Source organism: Camellia sinensis, chromosome 5 (genome assembly GCF_055761805.1).
Source record: "Camellia sinensis isolate YWXY chromosome 5, ASM5576180v1, whole genome shotgun sequence".
NCBI lineage: Eukaryota > Viridiplantae > Streptophyta > Magnoliopsida > Ericales > Theaceae > Camellia > Camellia sinensis.
In genome coordinates, this window is record NC_138965.1 from 216,764,664 (window position 1) to 216,789,720 (window position 25,057).

The following is a 25,057-nucleotide window of genomic DNA, read 5'->3' on the forward strand; positions in this document are numbered from 1 at the left end:
GATCAACACTTATAAAATGCATATAAAATGTTCCCTAAATGCATATAAAATGCAAGCAAATTTGAAATATGTATGACAAAAATACAGTATTTGAAAGTGACATTAATAAATTCTTGAATCAAATTTAGAAAGAAAAAAAAAATACACAAATAAAAAGGAAAAAAAAGCAATAGAAAAGTAGTGGAAAATAGTATATCGTATTTTAGCATACAAATACTATAAAAGTAGAAAAACCATAAATAGAAAAAAAAGAATTACAAGAAATCAAAACAAAGAAAATCAAACAAACAGACAAAAGCAAATCATGTACCTTTTTTTAATTACACATCTAAAAATACATAGAAAAATTTAATAGTCAAAGAAAAACCAAAATATATTGTGAAAATCAAACACTAAATAATAAATAATACTTAAAATTACAGAAGCAAGGTTCCTTAAATTAAATATTATACATTGATCAATACTTATAAAATGTTCCCTATATGCATATAAAATGCAAGCAAATTTGAAAATATGTATAACAAAAATACAGTATTTAATTAATAAATTCTTAAATCAAATTTAGAAAGAAAAAAAAATACACAAATAAAAAGGGGAAAAAAAAAAAAGAAATAGAAAAGTAGTGGAAAATAGTATATCATATTTTAAATACTATAAAAGTAGAAAAACCATAAATAGAATAAAAGAATTACAAGAAATCAAAACAAAGAAAATCAAACAAACAGACGTAAGCTATTCCGACTCAGTTTGCTAAGAATTAAACAAGCTCAACTCAAGCTTAAAAAAGCATTGAACATGTAGACGTAACCTATTAGGGCTGCAAAGTTGAGTGAAGCTTGTTGGCATTCCGGCTCAGTTTAGTAAGAATTAAACAAGCTAAACTCCAGTTTAAAAAATTGAGCTTGAGCTCGATTCATCAAATACTTGAGAAACTCGAGCTTGGCTCAAGTCAACTCAAATACATAAATGAGTCGAGCTCAACCAGTGTTTTCAAAGGCGAAAGCGCAAGGCGAGGCGTTTTACCCTTGTCGAGGCGAGGCATAAGCCTTTTGAATTTTGAATTTTTTTATTTTTATAAAATACAAAATTAATTAAATGTAGCATAAAAAGAGTAAAAAAAATAAGAATTACCAAATGAAATTTTTAACAGCCATTCTAAGCATAAAACCAAAATTAATTAATAATTTCAAGTATTGTAAGAGTTTTCTAAGTCATTCTCATTAAAACTATAATAAAAAAATAACTTAAGTGATGGTCAAAAATAACTTATGTAACGTCCCAAATTTCTAACCCAAATGATAATTCAAACCCACACACATACAGCCCTTGGCTTATATACAGAGTCACAGCAAAATGAGAGTCTCGTACTCTCAACACACATTTCCTCGCATTTAGTTAGGCGATATCACCACATCTTTTCCTGCACAAAAATTCCGTAGGGTGAGCATAAAGCCCAGTAGGAAATCCTTAATAAAGTATATACGTTTTATACAAGTCTCAACAGATGAAATGCACATACCATGCTATGCTCTTTTGAAAGAAAATCACATCTTCATCTTTGAAAACCCTCATGCTCAATGATGTCATGCAATTTCAATTCTTCAAAACTTAACAATTCATTTCAAGAGCGGTAAATACGACTCTAGTAATTCCTAGGTCGGTGTCTGCAAGTAGACTATACAAATACTACCAATTTGTCATTTTTACAGGTATTAACCGGAAGGCTCAACACCTATCCGCCCTCTTTCACCCTGGACTCTCAGGCCAACTTATTCAATATCATGTACACCACCTATTAAGACTTACTAACGTATTTACTCCAAAACAATTCCATGAAAACTTGTTTCTCAACATTCTTTTCTCAATACAAGTTTTCAAATCAACTTTCAAAGTTTAATGTAATCAAATGAATTGATATGCCAAAAACACAAGATGAATATAAATACTTTTATTCCAATTCATCATCCAAGGAATAACACAATTCTCTCTTCTCAAGTATCCTCAACAATTAGTCATATCAAGATTATTTCAACGTTTTGAACAATAATTTTCAAAATGAACAATAATTCTCATATTCCCTAAAATTCATCATTTATATAAATATAAATAAGAAATTTTCCAAACATCCATTTATTTTGACACACAAAATAAATATAACAATATCATATATGGATTTTCAGTCTCTTAAATTTTTTTTCCATATTCTAGGTTTTCTCACAAAAACTATACAACTCAAATCTTTTTAAGGAAAATTTTCCAAAATTATCTTTTCTTCAATCAACGAAAATCAAAACCCATAAGATCATTTTAAAAGAACAAGAGACAAACCCACTTTCAAAATCACTTAACTTCTTGAATCAACAATCAATTTTCAAAGCTATCGAAAGATGATTTCGAAAATCATATAGATCTTGCAAAAACATATATATAACTCTAAGAAAATCCCTACCTCAAGTTTTGAAGAAGAAACGAGATGAAACCCCCAAAATTAACGGTGTCGAAACTCGATCTTCACCGCACACAACGAAGCCCTCGAAATGATAACCAACTTTGGTGAAGAACTTAGGTCTAAATCCCAATGGATTTGGAGAAATCAAAGAGAAAAGATGACTTCTAGAAAGAGAAGCTCCTGATCTGGAATTCTGGAGAGTTTTAGAGAGAGAGGGGACTAAAAAAGTGATCTGAAATATCAGATTCAAGAACTAATATAACATGATCCGCTCGAGCTGGAAGGCCCCGTCCGAGCGTCAAATACACTAACCCAGTACTTTTGCAGACAGGTCAAACTTTTGAAACCAAACATTCTCCACTCGAGCGCATAAACGGCCACTTAAGCGGACAAGCAACTTCGAATGCATTTTGCATTTTTGCTTGTCGAAGTGGCAAAACATGAAAGAATGATCGAAACCGGGATCGCTGCAACTTAAATTCCAATTTTTCAATAAACAAAATAACTTAAACTCTAATACTCTATAAACAAAGCAATAAATAAATAATAGGTCACTCTAAGTCATCCTCATTAATATTGTCATCATCATCGTCCACTATATCTAGGTTCCATCATCTGTTCCATCATCTATTCCACTAACTTCTTTGAACTCCATATCTTCATCCACAAGGATGCATCTTGCTGCCTTGCATTTTCCTTTATCATTTCCTATACAAGAAATAGGATTTCAAATTAATTAAATAGGCACATATAATAATATATATGCAACTAGTCCATAATTGATTAACAACTTACTTGAACCTTTACCAACTTTTCTTTTCTTTGCATTCGAAGATGAATCAACATTAATTGTTGTCGTAGTTGATCGATTCTCCTCACTTCTATCATAGGTAGTGATAGGCACAATCCTAATTGCTTCAGCATCGAACAATTCTTCTTCATCAAGCCAAGAAGCATCAAAGGGGAGGACAAGGCCTTCTTTTTCAGCAATCCATTCATCATCCGAATCAATTCCATCAATTAGTATTGGATCGATATTTTGTCTTCTTTTGATACTCCTCTCTCTTAGTTTAGTGTTGTACTTCACATATACCAAAACATTCAAATGTTTGTGCTCAAGCCTATTCCTCTTTTTTGTATGAATCTAATATAATAATATAAGAAATGAAACATAACAAGTTAGAAATATGAATATTTTATTTATGCATAAGAAAGTTTTGGAAAGAAAGATATACTACTGACTCAAAGGTGCTCCAATTCCTCTGACATCCCGAAGCACTGCAAGTTAGACTAAGTATTCGAATAACAAATTTTGTTAAAATTTTGTTAACTCTGGTGTTTTGCTCCCAAAACGAATCCACTAATTAGCTACATAATTTAAAAAATGCACAAATGATTTCAATCTTGTATTTTAATTTTAAAGAATGTAATTGGAAAATTATTTTCATATTAGTTTCTTACCGGGAAAGCGTATCGCTCTGGAATCAATTGCAACACGACTTCCGAATTCCCTTTTGCTTGGTCATAATAGTCCAATTGGATATCAGCCTTGAGACGCTCATCGTAACTCAACATTCTATCCATGCATTGATACAATCCTTGCTTCACCTCCTCAACATTGGAGAAGCTATCTCAATAGCGCAACTGAGGGTTTAGATAATAATGAGCAGCATGTAAAGGTCTATGAAGTTGTGGTGTCCACCTTGCATCTATCTTCTTCCAAATTGGTCCGTTCTTCCTAACATTTCCTCCATAATTGAAAACAATCTTTTCTTTAGCCAAATCCATCAACTCATAAATGTAACCCATAGCAGACCTCTCCTCTGAATCAATTTCTCGCAAAACACTAACCAAAAGTATTGTGCTTTTGATACAAAAAGCAACATTAAGCTAAAATTTTGGATCAAACAACACAGTTGCACAAAGACTATAGTTAATTACATGATGATATAATGTTGTGGGATAGCAAACTTGTTGTGTACTATAGATTGTGTGAATCATGAAAAATAGAGATTTATATATTTGAAAATACCACATGTGGCCTTGAAAGGATTAAATTGACTTGAATTGTGTATGATGGGAAGTTGTTGTTGTATGTTGAAGGCACATGGTAATTTGTGTGAAACAACGTTAAAGGGAAGAAATGAGTAATGGGTTTGTTTGTCATTGTTGTTAAGACATTTGAAATTGGAAAAGGTGTTATGATATATGGAAAGATCATGGCATTGCATTTTCATTCTATTACTATTTTGCATTGTAAATTTCGATGGAAGATAATTATTTCATGAAAGGAAATGATGTTGTAATGAGAACTATGGTAATGTGAATGGGGTAAATACGCGGTAAGTCCGGAAATGGGGTGTAGTTGAATTTGATAAGTTAGCCTGAGTGTCCATGGTGAAAAACCAAAAACCCACATGGATAGGTGTCGAGCCTTCTAGTTAATACCGGTAAAAATGACAATTGGGTAGTACTTGTAGAGTTTACTTGCAGACACCAGCCTAAGGATTACTAGTGTCTTATTTACCGGCCCTATTGATTAAAATTGGAAGTTTTGAAATGTATTGTGATTGTAAGCTTGTATTAAAAAATGGAAATCTTCAAGAAGTGCATGAAATGAATTTTTTTTAAAAGAGCATGGCATGGTATGGACATTTGCATTTTTATTTTGAGTTGCATAGCTGTATATACTTTGTGAGAATTCTCTACTGGGCTTTATGCTCATTCCTATGGGACTTTGGTGCAGGTAAGGATGTGGTGATCCCATCGAGCTAAGTGCGTGGATATGTTTGATGAAGAGTAGTTTTGCTCTTACTTTTATTGTGATATTTTTGCAAAGCCTAGGGCTAATTTGGTATGGGTCCGAGAGAGCATTTTGTGTAACGGGGTTATTGCCTTGGGAAGATGTAAGCCCTTAAGGGCATTTTATTATTTTGAGACTAGATGCTTCACATGCTATAGATTCATGTATTCTTTTGTTTCATTGAATGTATACCGCATGTGAAACTTTTGTATTAAACTCATTTATTAAATACATGAAGATGGAAGGATTGCAGTTATTGTTTAGCGAATGTTCATTAGTGTGGGTAGTTCATGTTGAATAATTTCGAGGTGTTACAAAATTAAACTTGAAATTAATTATTAGCATATTAAGAGAAAGAAAAAAGAGAAAATTGAATACTCAATCAAATATGTAAATTTACAAAAATACCAAAACCAAACCAAACCAAACCAAGCCTTAAGTCCCATCAAATGGGGTTGGCTACATGAATCATTTTTCTCCACGCGGCCCTATCAAAGGCCATTTCGTTAGTCAAATTAATTAGATTCATATCTCTATTTACATGCTAACCAATGTTAATCTAGGCCTACCCCATCCCCTGACACTTCCATATACCATTATAGCATCGCATCTCTTCACTACTGCCTCTATTGGTTCCCGTTGAATATGACCAAACCATCTCAATCAATTCTCTCTCAACTTATCTTCTATCGGTGCTACTCCTATCCATTCCCGAATACACTCATTCCTAATTCTGTCTTGTCTAGTCTTACCACACATCCACATTAGCATTTTCATCTCAATCACACTCACCTTATCTGCATGTTGTTTCTTGGTTGTCCAACACCCCGTTCCACACAACATCACTAGTTTAATAGCCGTTCTATAGAACTTACCTTTAAATCTAGTAGGTATTCGTTTATCGCACAGTATCCTAGACGCACTTCTCCACTTACACCATTCCGCCTTAATCCTATAAGCCACATCCGCATCAATCTCCCCCGCTGTTGTGATAATCGACCCTAAATAACGAAAATGTTCACTCTTAGGCAGTTCTTGATTCTTAATCTTCATTTCTCCTCTGCTTTCATTGTTATTGTTACTAAATTTACACTCCATGTACTCTGTCTTAGTTCTACTTATCCGGAATCCTTTAGATTCAAGAGCTTTTCTCCAAATTTCCAACTTTGTATTAACTCCTTCTCTAGTCTCATCCACTAGCACTATATTGCGCGTCATCTTGGATATTTCTCGTCAACTCATCCATAACTAAAGCAAAAAGATAAGAACTTAAGGTAGATCCTTGGTGTAACCCTATAGTGATAGGAAATTCATTTGTCTCTCCAGCAGGCGATCTAATAATGGTCACCACCCCTTCATGCATGTCCATAATCACATCAATATAACTTTTTGTCACCCCTTTCTTCGCTAACGCCCACCATATTATATCCTGAGCCAATCTATCATATGCTTCTCAAGGTCGATAAACATCATATGAATGTCTCTTTTCTTTTCTCTATACGTTTCTATTACTCTCCTCAAAAGATAAATCGCTTCCATTGTTGACCTGCCAGGCATAAATCCAAATTGATTCTCTGACACCTCTGTTATATCTCGCAATCAGCGTTCTATCACCCTCTCCCACACTTTTATTATATGACACATTAGCTCTATTCTTCTATAGTTATTGCAATTATGGACATCTCCTTTATTCTTATAGATTGGCACTAAAATACTCTTTCTCCACTCATTTGGCATATTCCTAGTCAATAAAATTTTGCTAAACCACCTAGTCAACCAAGCAACCCCTTTTTACCCAAACACTTCCAAGCTTCAATAGAGATATCATCCGATCCTAAAGCCTTATTTGATTTCATTTAGTCCTAAAAGTATAATTCAAAAAATATACATAGATGAAAAAGAAAGCAAATAGAAAAAGAGAGGAAACATATTATCATATTTTAGTGTATAACTGCAATAAAGAATAAGGGGAAGAAAAACATAAATAAATAAATAAAAGAGTAATTCCAAGGAATCAAAACAAAGATAATTTAACATATAAATAAATCTGCAACCAAGCCGAGCTTAGCTTTTGGGTGTTCACACACAATTTACTAAGAATTGGCCAATATCAAGTCAAACTCGAGCTCGGCTTGAATCAACTCAATTACATAAACTTGTCAAGTTCTGAATAAAAGATTAACCTTATATTTAAATTGCATATATTAATTATGAGAAAAAGCGAGTAAAATATAAAAACATTAGAAGAAATATGTAAATTTATTCATTCTGATGTACCGGGAAAAAAATGTAAATTTGCAAAAACACCAACAAAAAAATTAACTAAAATAATAGAAGATTGAAAACTCAAAAGAAATAAAAGAACTTGGAACATCTTAAAAGAAAAATTAAAAAGGGAAATAATTATCAATTAGTAGTGGAAAATACCTAGAAAAAATTACACAAATAAAAGGGGGAAAAAAGAAATAGAAAAGTAGTGGAAAAATAGTATATCATATTTTAGCATACAAATACAATAAAAGTAGAAAAACTTTAAATAGAAGAAAAGAATCACAAGAAGTCAAAACAAAGAGATCCGAACAAATAGACGTAAGCTATTAAGGCTGCAAAGTTGAGTGGAGATTGTTGGCGTTCCGGCCGGTTTACTAAGAATTAATCAAGCCCAAGTTAAGCTTAAAAAATTTAGAGATTGGTGGCGTTCCGGTTCGGTTAACTAAGAATTAAACAAGCACAACTTAAACTTAAAAAATTAAACTCGAGCTCAATTCATTAAGGATGCGTTTGTTTGGATGGACTGGATAAGGAGGGATTGTAATCCATCGGATTATTAGTCTTGGGATACATTGTCCCGGGACTATTTGGTTAGACTAAATTTGTATCTTATGTTTGTTTAGTCATGGGATTAGATGTCTGGATTTGACTATTTTTAGTTCTCCAATATTTGTTTGGAATATTATGGAGAAGGATAAATGCTCAAATGACTATTTTAAACATAGCTTTAATATTTTAATTATTTTTAACTAGAGTAAATAAAAATTTGTTTTATTTTATTTTTTGCACAATATTTTAATTATTTTAATTTATTATTTTCAATTAAATTAAATTTATAATTTATAATTTATATTTTTTATTTAATATATAATTTTAAATTAACGACAATAAAAAATAATTTTATTTAATATATAAATTAAATTTTCAACAACACTAAAAAAATTTAATTTATAAGGCCATAATTTATAATTTGATATTTTTAAATAAATTTAATTTATAATTTATATTTTTTATTTAATATATAATTTTAAATTAACAACACTAAAAAAATAATTTAATTTAATATGTAAATTTAATTTTTTAACAACACTAAAAAATTTTAATTTATAGGGCCATAATTTATAATTTATTATTTTTAATTAAATTTAATTTATAATTTATAATTTATAATTAAAATTTTTTATTTAATATATAATTTTAAATTAACAACACTAAAAAAATAATTTATAAATGTTCAAAAGACTATTTTATCATTTTCTAATTGTTTGCTAAGTAATAGCATGGAGGGTAAAATGGACATTTCACAAAATAGTCTCATGAGATACCAGTCCCATGGTTTCTATCCCACCCTCCCCGTGGGATAGGATAGTCCCATATTTGTGGAACTAATAGTCTGAAACAAAAAAAATGAAACAAGCAATGGACTATTAGTTCAGTGGGACTAATAGTTCAATCACAACTCCTAATCCTTCAAAACAAACACACCCTAAGTACTTGAGAAATTTGAACTGGGCTTGAGTCAACTCAAATACATAAACGACTCAAGCGCTAAAGTATGAAATGAAAAATTAAACATGAATTAATTATCAATCAAATATATAAATTTACACAAACACCAAATACTTGGATACAAATAAAATAAATTAATAAAAAATTGAATATTCAAAAGAAATAAAAGAAAAATATAACATTACCTATGCCATAAAATAAAAATATAACATTTTACAATACTAATATATAAGCAATAAATAAAAATAAAGGACAACTTTGAACAACACCTTAAAAGAAAATAAAAGTACAATGCATAAAACATACACAAATGAAAAAGAGAAAATTGAATGAATACTCCATCAATCAAATATGTAAATTTACACAAACACTAAACACTTAAAAAAAATGAAATAAAATAAATTATAAATTAAATTAATAAAAGATTGAATACTCAAAAGAAATAAAAGAAAAAAATAACATTACAAGTGCCATAAAATAAAAATATAACAAGAAATAAAATAAAGGACAACTTCGAACACCTTAAAAGAAAATAAAAGTATAATGCAAAAAATATACGCAGAGGAAAAAGAAAGCAAATAGAAAAAAGAGTGGAAACATATTATCATATTTTAGCGTATAATCGCAATAAAGAAGAAACGAGAAAAAAAACATAAATAGAAAAAAAAATTTCCAAGAAATCAAAACAAAGATAATTGAACATATAAATATATTTTTGCAGCCAAGCTGACCTTAGCTTTTGGATGTTCACTCAGTTTACTAAAAATTGACCAAATATCAAGTCAAACTTGAGCTCGCCTTGAATCAACTCAATTACAGATAAATTTGTCGAGCTTTGAATAAAAGATTAACCTTATATTTAAATTGCATATATTAATTACCAAAAAAAGAGAAAATTGTGTGTAAATTATAAACACACTAAAAGAAATATGTAAGCTTCATCAATCAAATATATAAATTTATTCATTTTGATGTACCGGGAAAAAAAAATATAAATTTACAAAACCACAATACTACAAATCCACCCATATCAATCTAGAATTTACTCAGAAAAAGAAATCAATAGCTTAGATTCATTTCATATGTGAACTCCACACTTTATCAATTAAATCTCTACCACACAAACACATTCGAGGTAAAATTCGGAGTCCGTAAAAGTGGGTTCATAGCATTTTTCTTTACAAAAACACTAATAGAAAAATTAAATAAAATAATAGAAGATTGAAAACTCCAAAGAAATAAAAGGACGACTTGGAACATCTTAAAATAAAAATAAAAAAGCATAATATAAAAAGTATACGCAAATAAGGAGTAAAAACAAGAAGAAAATAAATAAAAAAGATGAGGATATAGTATCATTTATTTAATAGTTTATAATTGCAATAATAAAGAGAAGGAAAAAAACATAAATAAAATAAAAGAATTACACTACAGGAGAAATGAGATTTAATGGCGTTTTTTTAAACGTCACTTTTCTTCATTTTTAACGACGTTTTATAACCGTCGCATATTTTTTTAATGAAAATGGCACTGTTTTATAATTGAAGGCGTTTAAAAGCACCTCCAAATGCTGTGGGTACACGCGCTACCTCCATGCTCTTTTTGAAACTCTTATTTTGATTCTGTGCGAGAGAAACTCTAAATGTTACAACTCTCTCTCTCAACCCGTATACGCACATATCTCTCTCTCTCTCTCTCTCTCTCTCTCTCAACCCTTATACGCACATTGAAGCTCCATCTGCACCGGCGATTTCGAAGCTTCAGATCGATTGCGAAGCTCCATCGCCACCAATATCTGCTCTCTCTCTCAATTTAGATCTACCAAGCTCCATTTTTTCAAATTTCGAGGTCGCGAGCTCCACCGTCTCTCTCTCTCTAGATCTATGAAATCAATGTTTGAAGGCATTCTTACTTGATCCTCATTTGCAGAGATTCAGTGATTTCAGAGCAATTTCAATTTCGAAGCTCCGTCGCCACCACCATCTGCACCGGCGATTTCGATTTCACTAAGGTGAGCTCTACCGTCTCTCTCTCTCTCTCTCTCTCTACCTACACTTTCTCTCTCTAAAACTCTCTCTTCTCGTTTTCCAGAAGCTCTGATCTGAACTCTGACCCTTCGATTGCTCGCATTTCAGGCTCCAATGGCGGCGAATAGTCTACTTTGTGTCTGAACTTTAATCGGTACTCTCTCTCTCCCTTGCTTGCTCTATTTCTTTGGAATTTTACTGCATGTATAACATTTGTGGAGGTAATGTAATTTGGTAATCTGGATTCAGTTGAGCATTGTAGTACAACACTGAAGTTTCTCGAAAACTTTTGGATTAATCTGTAATTCATAACTTTAAGAAGGTCTAGAATGTAAATTATAATGTATGCTTTTGGTCTACTTGTTTTTGCTTGATCGAATAAACTGAATTGTGAAATGAAGACAACTTATTGAGTTCTTGGATTTGTGATTCAAAACTCCATCTTCAAATCCCTCTTTTCTCTCATTTCTTATCTGTTTATATATATATATATATATATATGTATGTATGGTTTGATTTGTGTTCTCATTCTCAAATTGCATCTTATAAAGAGGGGGTTCGGTTTGATCTTGTTCTTTTCCTTGCAATTTCAATCTGGGTCAAGAAAAATTGGCTATGGTAATAACCTTATTGTTCTGATTGATGGAACTTGATTTAGATTTAATTTATTACTGTGGATTTGGGCAGAAATATGAGCCTCATTATGACTACCTTCTTGATGAGTTCAACACTAAAAATGAGGGCCAACATAATTAGCACATAGATTCCTCCTAGAAAAAATTTTGATTTCTGGGTTATTTTCGAACCTATTACAGTTATGGAGAAGCTGAGGCATTGACTGATGAAATTGAAGAAGATAGTCAGATTTTTGGGGAGGTCTTGAGGATCAAAAAGATTATTGATAATTGTCAAGATGAGGTTTGTCTTCATAACTTCTATTGAATCTCTCTTTTAGGTGAATTAAATTTTCATTTCTGTATTTTGTTGCTTTTGAAAGTTTTTTTTTTGTAAGAACTTTGACTGATAAATGGGAGATTAAGCAGAAATTAAGCAGAAATTTACATTCTGATCCCAGAGTGTGCAGAAATTCCCTATTACATTCTTATTGATAATTGTCAAGATAATGTTTGGCATTCTCTCTCATGAGAACATTACTGAGGAGGGTACAGCTTCCTAAGAGTTTTTGAACATAAATGAGTGTGGTCATTCATGTGTAGATTAGCTTTTAAGCTAGTAATATTTAGTAATTTTTATTATCAACTCAAATGCAAAGGATGTGATGTGAGTCTGGGATCAGAATGCAAAGGATATGCTCTCTGTTGTAGCTAAGAAATTAAGCAGAAATTAATGGCATACTCTATGTTGTTGGTGGATATGATGGAAGAAATTACTTGAGGTTTTTCAGTTTAATGGGCTTCTTCACATTTAAATTAACATGCAAGGTTTTGCTCTTTGTTTTTACATTTGTGCCACTGTGTTGCAGGTATCAAGCACACAATTACGAGATGACCTTTTGTCAATGTTAGTTTCTGAGCATGAGACCACTGGTTCAGCGTTGACTTGGACAGCATATCTTCTGAGCAGGGTATTACATATAGTACCTTTTATCTTAATGAGTGTACCTTTTATCTTAATAATTTGTGTCTCCCTTTTCTGTTGTTTACCATAGTAGATTCTATGCTTCTTGAGGATTGGCTTGATGTTGATTCAAGGTCTAATAGTAGTGCGTCAAATGACAAAGAGGAAAGTGGTTTTATTTATTTGAACCATTATACTGAAATTCATTTATCTTTGCTTGTGACATTACACATTGACTTCTTCCTGTTGGTATAAATTATTAACTGTAAACTTATTCTATTTCCTACTTTGACCATGAATTTCTGTGTCAGCCCTTCTTCATGACAATGGTTCAATGCTTGAGGCTTTGTTTGGTTAGAACTAAAAATATACATATGAGAATGTGAAAGAAAATGAAAGTAGAGTCAATGAAAGGAAAAATAACTTTTGAACATGCATTTTGGCTAGTAGAAAGTTTTTCCAAAAAATTACAAGAAAATAAGATTTTGTTATTTAAATTTCAATTGAAATGGAGTTAAAAGAAGGACAAATTACCTTTCAGTGGTGACTTTTAAAGATTATTACAATTTCATGAAAAAGTTTATAATTTTAATTATTAATATTTATAATATTTGTCATGAAGAAGAAAGGCTAACCTGATACACTATGACCAGTAGTTTTTTTGTCATATGAAAGGTGAAAGTGGAAAAATTGTCAACACTTGGAATTTTAGCAATGCTACTCAGTCTAAGTTGGTTCAAGTTACATCGTAATTGAATTTAATTTTTCGAAGTTAGTATTCATCTTGCTAACCTACAGCAGAGCATAGAAGAAGCTTATAAAATTAAAAACTATGGCTATGTGCTTAGAGAATCAGCTTAGGTCTTTTATGGCCTGTATGCATATAACTATTGAACCATCACCGCTCTAGCAGAATTTTTTATATTAGTATATAAAATAATTGATATAGGACAAGATTTTCAGAACTTTTATATTTTTAGTTTTAATATTTTTGATGTATTATTAGGATTCTTGTAATTTAGTACAAATATTTTAGAATTATTAGGTTTCTTAATTTTATTATTTTAGAATTAGATTTTGACTAGGATTTTAAATAGTTTAGAATTTTAATCTCTTAGGTTTCCTAGTTCTCTTAGGTTTCTTAATTTGTGTTGATTTAAGTTTTCTAGTTTATTTTGGAATCACTTTTCCTACAAGTATTAGGTTTAGTTTATTATAAATAAGCCTACAAGCATATGTAATTGATTCATTCAATAATATTTTTTAAGAGTTTTTCTTCTATCTTCCTTGTGGATTCAAGGGTGTTCTTGTGGATTTAAGAATTCTCGTTTACTAGAACGATATCTAGTCCCGTGTGATTTATTCTGCTGCGTCAAGTGGTATCAGAGCAAGGATTCACCTGGCTCAATGGCACAAGACAGAGTAGATCATGCAAACCCTACTGGCGGTGATCGTGGGGTCGAGGCCCTGTGGGTAGCATATCAGAACAGAGTGTGCACCGAGGGATTCGCCCGAGGTCAACCTGTTCAGAATGCTCATAGACGTCCCCTTCGTTGTCCATCTGATAGTGAGGAGGAGTCTTAACCAGAGTTTGAACCACTTCCAGCCAACTATCAACCCAGAAGACAACAACAACAAGGGTTCGATGAGTACCGAATGAAGATAGATCTTTCCCAGTTCAATGGAAATCTACATATTGAGGATTTTCTTGACTGGCTTTCAGAGGTGGAGCGATTTTTTGGGATGATGGATGTTCCAGAATCAAAGATGGTGAAATTGGCGGCGTACAAACTAAAAGGAGGTGTTGCGGTATGGTGGGATCAATTGCAGAAAAATAGGCATCGACAAGGAAAAGAATCTGTACGGACTTGGCGTCGGATGAAACAACTCCTCCAAGACAGATTTTTACCACCAGATTATGATCAATACTTGTTTCAGTTGTACCAAAATTGCAACTGAGGAAGCCGATCTGTATTTGATTATACAACTGAATTTTGCCGACTTTCAGATCGCAATAATCTGAATGAGACCGAAGGACAGCGTGTAGCCCGGTATCTCAATGGGTTGAAATTAACCATTCGAGAGAAGATGGGGCTATCAGTAGTGTGGACTGTGGATGAAGCACATAATATGGCTCTCAAAGCCGAGCTAATGGAGCGCAAGACAACCTATTCTGGATATTGTCAGAACCCTCCTGACTCATCGTTTCCTACTAGGGAAAAAGGAAAAGGGGCTACCCAACCAATAATTCCAATAAATCAGCAGAGGAGTACCACTGGTGGAGGAGGAGGAAACCAGATGACTGGATCAAGTAGCAGAGAGGCACCTCGAAACACAAATCCTTATGCCAAACCAACAACGGATAAGTGTTATAGATGTGGTACGCCTAGCCATCGCTCTAATGTGTGCCCAGAAAGGACTGCTAATTTAGTTGAAGAAAAAGATGAAATTGGGGATGATGGAGATGCAGAATATGAGGGTGATCAGTATGAAGGTGTTGAACTCGCCAAAGAAGAAGGAGAACGAGTCAACTGTGTAGTTCAAAGGGTTCTATTTACACCAAAAACTGAGTACCTCGGTCAATGTCACAATATTTTTCGCTCTTGTTGTACCATAAATCAAAAGGTGTGTGACCTTATTGTGGACAGTGGAAGTTGCGAAAATTTTGTGGCTAAACGATTGGTAAACGCACCTGAAGTTGTCTCCTGAACCACACCCCTCTCCCTATAGCATTGGCTGGATCAAAAAAGGACCTGCTGTCAAGATAACCGAAGTATGTAAGGTACCTATTTCTATTGGCAAACATTATAAATCCGATGTATTATGTTATGTGGTTGATATGGATGCTAGTCATGTATTACTTGGAAGACCTTGGCAATTTGATGCGGATATTACATTTAGAGGGCGAGACAACACTTATGTGTTTAATTGGGGGTCTCATAAAATTGCTATGAGTCCCTTAAAACAACACACAGTGCCTCCGAAAGTCAAAGCGAAGTCTTTCCTCACTATAACCAATTCAGAGGCCGAGTTTGTGGCAGATGCGAAAACTTCACAAGAGTTATATGCTATGGTTGTGAAAACAATGGTACATGTGACCAAGGAGAACACAGTCACACCAATCCCTCAGAAAATTCAACCATTATTGGAGGAATTCCAAGAATTTACTACTGACGAGTTGCCAGATGAACTTCTGCCCATGAGAGACAAACAACTAAAATATTCCAAGTATCTTTTTATTTGGCATGGACGATGGCAGATCTCTAATATGAACTCTTGAGGGCGAGTTCTTTCAAAGAAGAGGAGTCTGATATAGGACAAGATTTTAAGAACTTTTATATTTTTCGCTTTAGTATTTTTGATGTATTATTAGGATTCTTGAAATTTAGTACAAATATTTTAGAATTATTATTTTTCTTAATTTTATTATTTTAGAATTAGATTTTGAATAGGGTTTTAAATAGTTTAGAATTTTAGTCTCTTAGGTTTCCTAGTTCTCTTAGGTTTCTTAATTTGTGTTGATTTAAGTTTCTTAGTTTATTTTGGAATCACTTTTCCTACAAGTATTAGGTTTAGTTTATTATAAATAAGCCTACAAGCATATGTAATTGATTCATTCAATAATATTTTTTAAGAGTTTTTCTTCTATCCTTCTTGTGGATTCAAGAATTCTCGTCTACTAGAACGATATCTAGTCCCGTGCAATTTATTCCGCTGCGTCAATAATTATGTGATGAGAAGATTGTATTATTATTCCTGAATATTTCAAATTTTAGATAACAATCTTAGTGCCTGCTGAAGGACTACATGAACTGGCCACTATCAATGGCTGTGGAGACTTGAACGAAGCCTTGCAAAAGCTAGCTTCTTTCCCTTCAAGAAGAACACTAGTAAGAATAAAAATAATCCCTGACTAAAAACCTCTGGATTATGTTTCTTCCATGTCTAGCAAGGAATTGGTATTGTTTTCATGAAACTTTAATGGCCCTGTTTTTCTCCGAGTTTTATGGTCTATTTATTTCAAAAGGATTTATCTATTTTCTTGCATAGACTTTGTTACAAAATATTTTTTGCCTAATTTGACCTTGGTCTCTTGAAGGTTTCAAGGAACATTGATCTGGTCTATAGAGGAGATAGCATAGGCCTCATGGGTTTGTAAATAGTAATTGTTTAATCCTATAGAAAAGTTGGTGGCTGCACATTTTTGACATATTTTTCTTCACAAATGAAAGTTCTGCATCTAGTTTTTGTTAATTTATTTTATCTTATTTTTGGATTGGAGTAGGTAAGAATTTAAGCTCGGCATAAAAAGCTCTTTTCCTCCCTTTTTTTAATGGCTGAAGATCTCTGTTTTTTTCCATAAGGTAATTCTGTTTCATTTACTAATCACCCTTTTTTTTATATTTTATTTTAAGTGCAAGGTTGTTCTTTGATATTGGAAATAAGATTTGTATTATTAGATGTAGTGCACCCTACATCTAATGGAAATAAGATTTGTATTATTGATTTTATTCCCCATTATGTTAACCACTGAAAAGTTTGGTTAAACTTAGTAATAACATTCTATAGGTGAATTATGTATGTCTCCATTGTGTTAAACCAAGTATGGCTATGTCTACCGTTGCAATTCACATCCTCGGTGATGTGCCTTCCTCTCCACTTGTTGATATTGTTGCTTCAAAAACTCATTTTCTGTTGGGTAGCTTTGCTTGGTAAGATTGTCACAAGGGAGGCTACAGTACATAATCTGCTGTTATAGTGATAAATTAAGCTTGGAGGGTATAGTGTGTTGTGCTGTCTTAAAATGATGGTTTATAGATTGTGTTTTGGTTCCTTTTTTTTTTTTTTTTTGTTGGGGTGATGTGAATATATTCCAATTGAACATGTTGTGGATGTTATTTTCTCATGAATTCAAGATCTGTTATATTTTTTTAATTATGTGTTTAGATGTAATTTTTATTATCTAGCCCTAGTTTTTTCCCCTAGAATATTGATACAATTTTTATTTGCTTCTCTGAGGCTAGGGAGGACTTGGCTGCTTTGGAGAACTGAGGAAGTTGGGGCTCAGTCTTCTTTGGCTCCTTTTCCCACTCTTTGCCATGTAGTGCTCATTACTTTGATGCTTTATAGTTTTCCCATGACTAACGATCTGATAATTTTTCTTCATATTGCAGACTTCGTGATCTAAAGCAATTTATTTATGTATTTAGTTGTTTATATGCTCATTATTTTTTAATCTATGAACTCTTCTCTTCTTCTTTTTTTCTTTTTAATTGATTTTGCATCTTCTATCACCTATATGCATATTAAGGAAACTCCATAGCCATTTCCACTTCCAACTAAAGCTACAATGGTGAAGGCTGCGACTGGTTGGGCCCATTGTGTTTCAGTTACAGGTATCATATTATTCCCATTAGTTTCAGAGTCTAATTACAATCTGCGAAGACAATATTATTAACAAGGTGAGACAGATACAGTTTATTGAGGCTTTGTTTCATTTGTTGTCATGAAATTTATGAAAAAATTAAAAATAAATAAATTTACAAAAAAAAAAAAAAGAAGTTTATTGAGGCTTCCCTAGTTTTATTTATTTTAACGGATCAAAACCAACTGCTGCTACAGTAACTTAATTTGATAATAATAAATTTGGAGAGGAAAGTGTAAAGCGAAGAAGAATATCATCCACTAAACAAGAAGTTGAAAGCTCAACATCTACTGATGAAACTCTCTCAGCACCACCTTGTCTTGTAGACCTGGATCCAGGAGTGAGGATTACATCTGTTGCTGCTGGTGGCCGACACACTTTAGCACTTTCAGGTAAATCCACCTTCTCCTAGATACTGAGGCTCGTGAATGAGAATTTTTAGGTGAAGTTACTTCTTTGTGGTTACGCAATATAGTTTTGTAGGTCATATGAAGTACGAAACTATGGAAGATCTTTAGTGTAAAGCAAGACTCCTGATGCATCAAGTTCTTACCAAAGTTTTAGATGTGGGGCAGGTGTGGGGTTGGGGCTATGGAGGTGAAGGCCAGCTAGGTTTGCGTTCTAGGATAAAAATGGTGTCTTCTCCTCTTTTCATACCTTGCATCGAGCCATCCTCATTTGAAAAAGATAGGTCTTCAGTAGTTTACCAAGGAAGCATGAACTTGGCAATTAAAGCTCCGGGAACTTACATAAAGGGTATCGCATGTTGAGGTCGTCACAGTGTAGTAACAACAGGTTTTTCCACAATCACATTGGATGATAACATTTTCAATATTTCTTCAAATGGACTTAAAATTTATAATAAAAAATAAAAAATGAAGATTCAGTGGACTACTTCTCTAATATGGTTCAAGACTGCGTTTCACTTTCTTAATTGACTTTCTAGTTGTGTCCTATTTCAGATGTCTTTTGTCCTTCTAGTAATTTCCATCCCTTTTTGTTAACTTGGGATGCAACTTGATCAAGATTGCCTACTGCATCTTACCTGGCTCTTTTGAACATATTTAGTTCAAAACGATGTTAATTTATTGCAAGTTGTAACTATTTTATGCTAATATGCTTTCTTTCGTTCATCATTTATTTCATGATCAGATGCTGGTGCACTGCTTACTTTTGGTTGGGGACTTCATGGACATGTGAGCCTCTTTATGTCAGAGCTTTATCTGGAAATGAGTTAGTTATGGTACTTCTTCAACAACCATATCTTTACCATTTCTTGCTTGGTTTGGTTCAAGTTTTAGAGTCCTGTATGTTGTTTATGGAAAGGATCTTTAATTGAAGACTAAAATGGTATTATGTCTAGTGGATATCTAGCTAAGAGCTAATCTTTTTTGTAAACAAAGGTCTAGAGATGATTAGCTGGTGGAAAAGACAAAAAAAACTCGTTGCATAATAGGGGAGAGCATCACGGGATTTGGGTGGTCAAACGTAGCACAGCATGAGCAGGGTATAATTGTGTGGTCTAAATCCTTATTGTGAGACATTTAAGTAGGCATTTCTGGGAAAAGAATAGATACATCATCTGTGTATTTGAATTCAAGCTCTCTGATGTAAATTACCTTTAGGGCATCACTGCTTTGCTTGTTGGCTTTATTTTATAGATTTTATTTGTTCCTCTTTTTTCCTTGCTTGTAGGGCTTGTTGGTGCATGATATTCGAGTTTTGGATTATTGTTGATGCCTCACAGTTTACTTGCTCTGTGTGGCATATTATTACATTCTACTAATTGTCTTCTCTTGCTCATTTGAGACTTGAACAAGTTCTTTTGGGAGGCTTTATTTTGTGGTGTTATATTGAAAATGAATTACTACTTTTAGAACATTGCTTATGGAATACACATGCTTAAATGCTTTGTGTGTTTGCAGCTGCCATCTGTGCTTCTGAGTTACATTTTTATGCTTCTGAGTTACATTTTTATGCTACTATTGCTTCTGAGTTGTGAGCAAATTATCTTTTGCAATACAAGTTGGTCTAGTTGATAAGAACAAGGTTGTGTGTGACTTTTGACTGGTGTTGATTTTTGCTGCCACAGGACTGCTGGAAAAAAGTTGATCTCTTTAATTGCTCTGGCTTTAAACTTGGATGAAGACTTCTTCGAGAAAGTTGGGGCTTTCAATCCACTAATGCCGTTTCTTCGTCTTCTACACTATCCTGATTGAATCAAAATTTGGCTTTATCTGCTTTGTCTATTAAGTCTTTCTTTTCATAATCTGGGTTCATACATGGACAGATTCAGAAATCTACATGATGTGTTGTTTATGAGAGGAGCATAACATTCTGTTTGTATGTCTTACTGTCATGAGTACAATTGCAACACTTTGGGATGGCAGGATGAAATTCTAGAAAATTGAGGATGCATATGAAAATGTAATTGGAAATTAACCAAAGCTCTTTTGCCTCTCAACTTTCATTTCAGGTGATTTGTAGGAACCAAAAAGAAAGGCTATTTAATGTTATGCTTATGAACCATTTGATTTTTTGGTTGAGAATTGTGAATTTAATTTTTGGATATGTTATTTTATGGGTAATGATGATTAGATATTAAATTAAATGGGAAAGTGAATTAATGTTGCATTTACTATTTGAATGAAAGTTATTATTTCATATTAAGGCTATTCATTTTTATTACAGGTATTTTTTTAGTTCAATCACATAAAATTAGCACAATTTTAAAAATAAAAAAAATAAAAAAAAAAAAAGAAGAGAGGATGTCATGGCATTTTTAAAATGCCACCTAAACTCTAAATAGCTAACGGTCAGTTTTTAAAAAAGATATGACGGCGTTTTCAAAACGTCGCTGAATCATAGTGACGTCATGGCAGGGACATTTCGCGGCGTTTTTCAAATACTAATATCACGACGTTTTTAAAACGTCATAAAGCTACAGCGACGGCCGCATCTTCAACGTTTGGTACAAAACGTCACGAAAGGAATTAGCGGCATTTTTTATAGATACAGCGGCATTTTTTAAACGCCACTAAAAGTCTTATTTCCAGCAGTGTTACAAGAAATCAAAACAAAGAGAATAATTATCAATTAGTAGTGGAAAATACATCAAATTTAGAAGGAAAAAAATACACAAATAATAAGGGGGGGAAAAGAAATAGAAAAGTAGTGGAAAAATAGTATATCATATTTTAGCATACAAATAATATAAAAGTAGAAAAACCATAAATAAAAAAAAAGAATTACAAGAAGTCAAAACACAGAGAACCGAAGGCGTAAGCTATTAGGGCTGCAAAGTTGAGTTGAGCGTGTTGGCGTTACGGCTCGGTTACTAAGAATTAAACAAGCACAACTTAAGCTTAAAAAATTGAGCTCAAGCTCAATTCATTAAGTAATTAAGAAACTCGAGCTTGGCTTGAGTCAACTCAAACACGTAAACAAATCCAGTTGAAGTATGAAATGAAAAATTAAACATGAATTAATTATCAATCAAAGAATGCTTAATAATAAATTTCATCAATCAAATATGTAAATTTACAAAAACACTAATAGAAAAATAAAATAAACTAATAGAAGATTGAAAACTCAAAAGAAATAAAAAGACAACTTTATACACAAATAAGGGGGGAAAACAAGAAAATAAATAGAAAAGATGGGGACATAGTATCATTTATTTCATAGTATATAATTGCAATAATAAAGAGATGAAAAAAAACATAAATAGAATAAAAGAAGGGGAATTGACCCATAAATCCTAAAAGGTGAGATTGTAATCTAATCAGTCCCATATTTAATTTTGTATACCCAAAGGTCCCATTATTTGGGGGTGGATAGTTTTGCCCATGAACTTACTGTTTTGGGTTTGATGATATTATGTTTGAATGATGTTGGTGTATGTAACGTTTGGGAAAAGCACATTTATGATGTAGGTGTATGTAACGTTTGGGAAAAGCTTACTATAGCTTTTTAATGATGTGGGTATATGTAACGTTTGCTTTTTTATGATGTGGGTGTATGTAACGTTTGGGAAAAGCTTACTATAGCTTTTTTATGATGTGGGTATATGTAACGTTTGGGAAAAACACATTTATGATGTGGGTATATGTAATGTTTGGGAAAAGCTTACTATAGTTTTTTTATGATGTGGGTGTGTGTAACGTTTACTTTTTTATGATGTAGGTGTATGTAACGTTTGGGAAAAGCACATTAATGTGGGTGTATGTAACGTTTGGGAAAAGCTTACTATAGTTTTTTTATGATGTGGGTGTATGTAACGTTTGCTTTTTTATGATGTGGGTGTATGTAACATTTGGGAAAAGCTTACTATAACTTTTTTATGATGTGGGTGTATGTAACGTTTGAAAAAAGCTTACTATAGCTTTTTTTGGGTTTAGTAGTGTATGTAAGGGTGTCCACGTTATTTATGACCCACACGTTTCAACTACAAAAAAAAGGGTACATTAGTGAGAAAAACCATTCCATAATTACATAATGTGATCCTTCGGATCACATTACCAAAAAAATAGGACTTGGACGTCTATTAATTTTAAAATGGGACTTGGTAGACTACAACTCTCCAAAATGGGAGTTTCCAATAATTTCCCCATAAAAGAATTACAAGAAATCAAAAGAATGAGAATTAGACAAACAAATAGATCGTAGGGTATTAGGGTTGCAAAGGTGCGGGCTTAAAAAATTGAGCTCGAGCTCGGCTCATTAAATAATTGAGAAACTTGTTGAAATTAAAAATTAAACTCAAATTAATTTGCATATTAAGAGAAAATTATAAGCCAAATATTAAAAATTGCTTATATTATTAATAAATTTCATAAATCAGAAATGTAAATTTATAGAAACACCAATCACTAATAGAAAATAAAATAAATTAAGAGAAGATTGAAAACTCAAAAAGAAATATGTATAACCAAAATACAGTATTTCAAAGTAACATACTAACATTATTAAATTCCTGAATCAGATTTAGAAAAAAATAAACAAATAAAAAAGAAGAAAAAAAGTAGTGGAAAATAGTATATCATATTTTACGTTCAAATACTATAAAAGTATAAAAAACATAAATAGAATAAAGAATTACAAGAAGTTAAAACAAAGAGAATCGAACAAATAAACCTAAGCTATTAGCGCTGCAAAGTCGAGGGAAGCTTGTTGGCTTTCCGACTCAGTTAAATATGAATTAAACAAGCTCAAGTCAAGCTTAAAAAATTGAGCTCGAGCTCGATTCATTAAGTATTTGAGAAACTCGACTTTGGCTCGAGTCAAGCTCGAGTATGAAATGAAAAATTAAACTTGAATTAAAAGAAAAGATAACATTACATGTGCCATAAAATTAAAAATACAACATTCTACAGTAGTAATATAAAGCAATAAATAAAATGAAGGACAACATTGAACACCTTAAAAGAAAATATAAGTATAATGCAAAAAAATACATGCAAATGAGAAAGAAAGAAAACAAATAGAAAAAGAGTGGAAAGATAGTATCATATTTAGTGTATAATTGCAACAAAGAAGAAGGGAAGGGGGGGGGGGGGGGGGGGGGGGGAAGGAATCTAAGAAATCAAGACAAAAGAAATTGAATATATAAAAAAATTTGCAGCCAAGTTGAGTCAAACTCGGGCTCCGCTTGAATCAACTCGATTAAACTTGTCAAGCTAGGAATGAAAATTTAAACCTATATTTAAATTGTGAGTAAAATATAAAAGAATACTTATATTAATAACAAATTTCATTAATCAAATATGTAAACTTACAAAAACACCAAACACTAATAGAAAAATAAAATGAAATAATAAAAGATTGAAAACTCATAGAAATAGAAGGAAAAAATAACTATATGTGTATCATAAAATTAAATATATAGCATCCTACTTTGGTAATAAATAAGGAATAAATTAAACCCCAAGGTGTTGGCCAAGCGGTAAAAACTTGACAATAAGATTCAAGGTTTCAAGTTCGAGTCACCCCAAAAAACCACTTGAGGTTTGCCCAATCGTTAATTTTAGGACCGGATTAGTCGAGTTGCGCACAAATTGGCCCGAACATCCAATTATAAAAATAATAATAATAAATAAAATAAAGTACAACTTTGAACATCTTAAAAGAATAATTAAAGCATGATGTAAAATATATACACAAATAAGAAGGAAAAACAGGAAGAAAATGAATAGAAAAGGTGGGGAAATAGTATCATTTAATAGTGTATACACAATTGCAATAATAAAAGAGAAAAAAAATATATAAATAGAATAAAAGAATTACAAGAAATCAAAACAAACAAAATAAGACAAACAAATAGATCATAGGCTAATAGGGTTGCAAACATGCGGAGCGTAAAAAATTGAGCGTGAGCTCAGCTCATTAAGTATTTGAGAAACTCTAACTCCACTCAAATCACCTTGATTACATATACGAGTGGGGAATTCAAGCTTGAAATGAAAAATTAAACTCAAATTAATTTGCATATTAAGAGAAAATTATGAGCCAAATATTAAACTGCTTATATTATTAATAAATTTCATCAATCAAATATGTAAATTTACAGAAACACCAATCACTAATACAAAAATAAAAGATTGAAAACTCAAAAGAAATCAAAGAAACTTTACGTGGATCATAAAATTAAATATATAGCATTCTACATCTACAGTAGTGATAAATAAACAATAAATAAAATAAAGGACAACTACAGACAACTTAAATGAAAATAAAGGCATAATGTACAAAATATACACCCCGGGGGCGGGGGGAGGGGGGTATATTATATCATATTTTAGTGTACAATTGCAATAAAAAAGAATAGAAATATATATATATATAGTAAAACAATTCCAACAAAGAGAATCGATTAAATAAATATAGATATCTAAGTTTCCATGTGTGTTTGATACCTAAGTTTTTGCCAGTGTTACATATATATGTATATAATGTGATGAAAATATGCGTGACTGAGAAATACCGACACAGAAGTA

General features: G+C 32.1%; 1 protein-coding gene across 10 annotated transcripts in view; it reads right to left on the reverse strand.

Annotated features, from left to right (window-relative positions):
* Positions 1-1,156: 1,156 nt before the first annotated feature.
* LOC114294015 (uncharacterized) overlaps positions 1,157-25,057 on the reverse strand; it is a 43,525-nt gene continuing 19,624 nt past the window's right edge. For 2 of the 10 annotated variants that reach the window (XR_014331057.1, XR_014331065.1), the window contains one exon: positions 1,157-1,420. Coding sequence is in view for 1 of the 10 variants with exons in the window: in XM_028238118.2 (XP_028093919.2) it covers positions 3,051-3,157; positions 3,245-3,593; positions 3,911-4,033 (579 nt within the window). In the remaining 9 variants the exon portion in view is untranslated. Of the gene's footprint in view, positions 1,421-2,985; positions 3,158-3,244; positions 3,594-3,910; positions 4,296-20,021; positions 20,333-25,057 lie in introns of those variants that run through there. The other 8 variants (XR_003640331.2, XR_014331067.1, XR_003640340.2 and 5 more) reach the window with 6 other exon arrangements.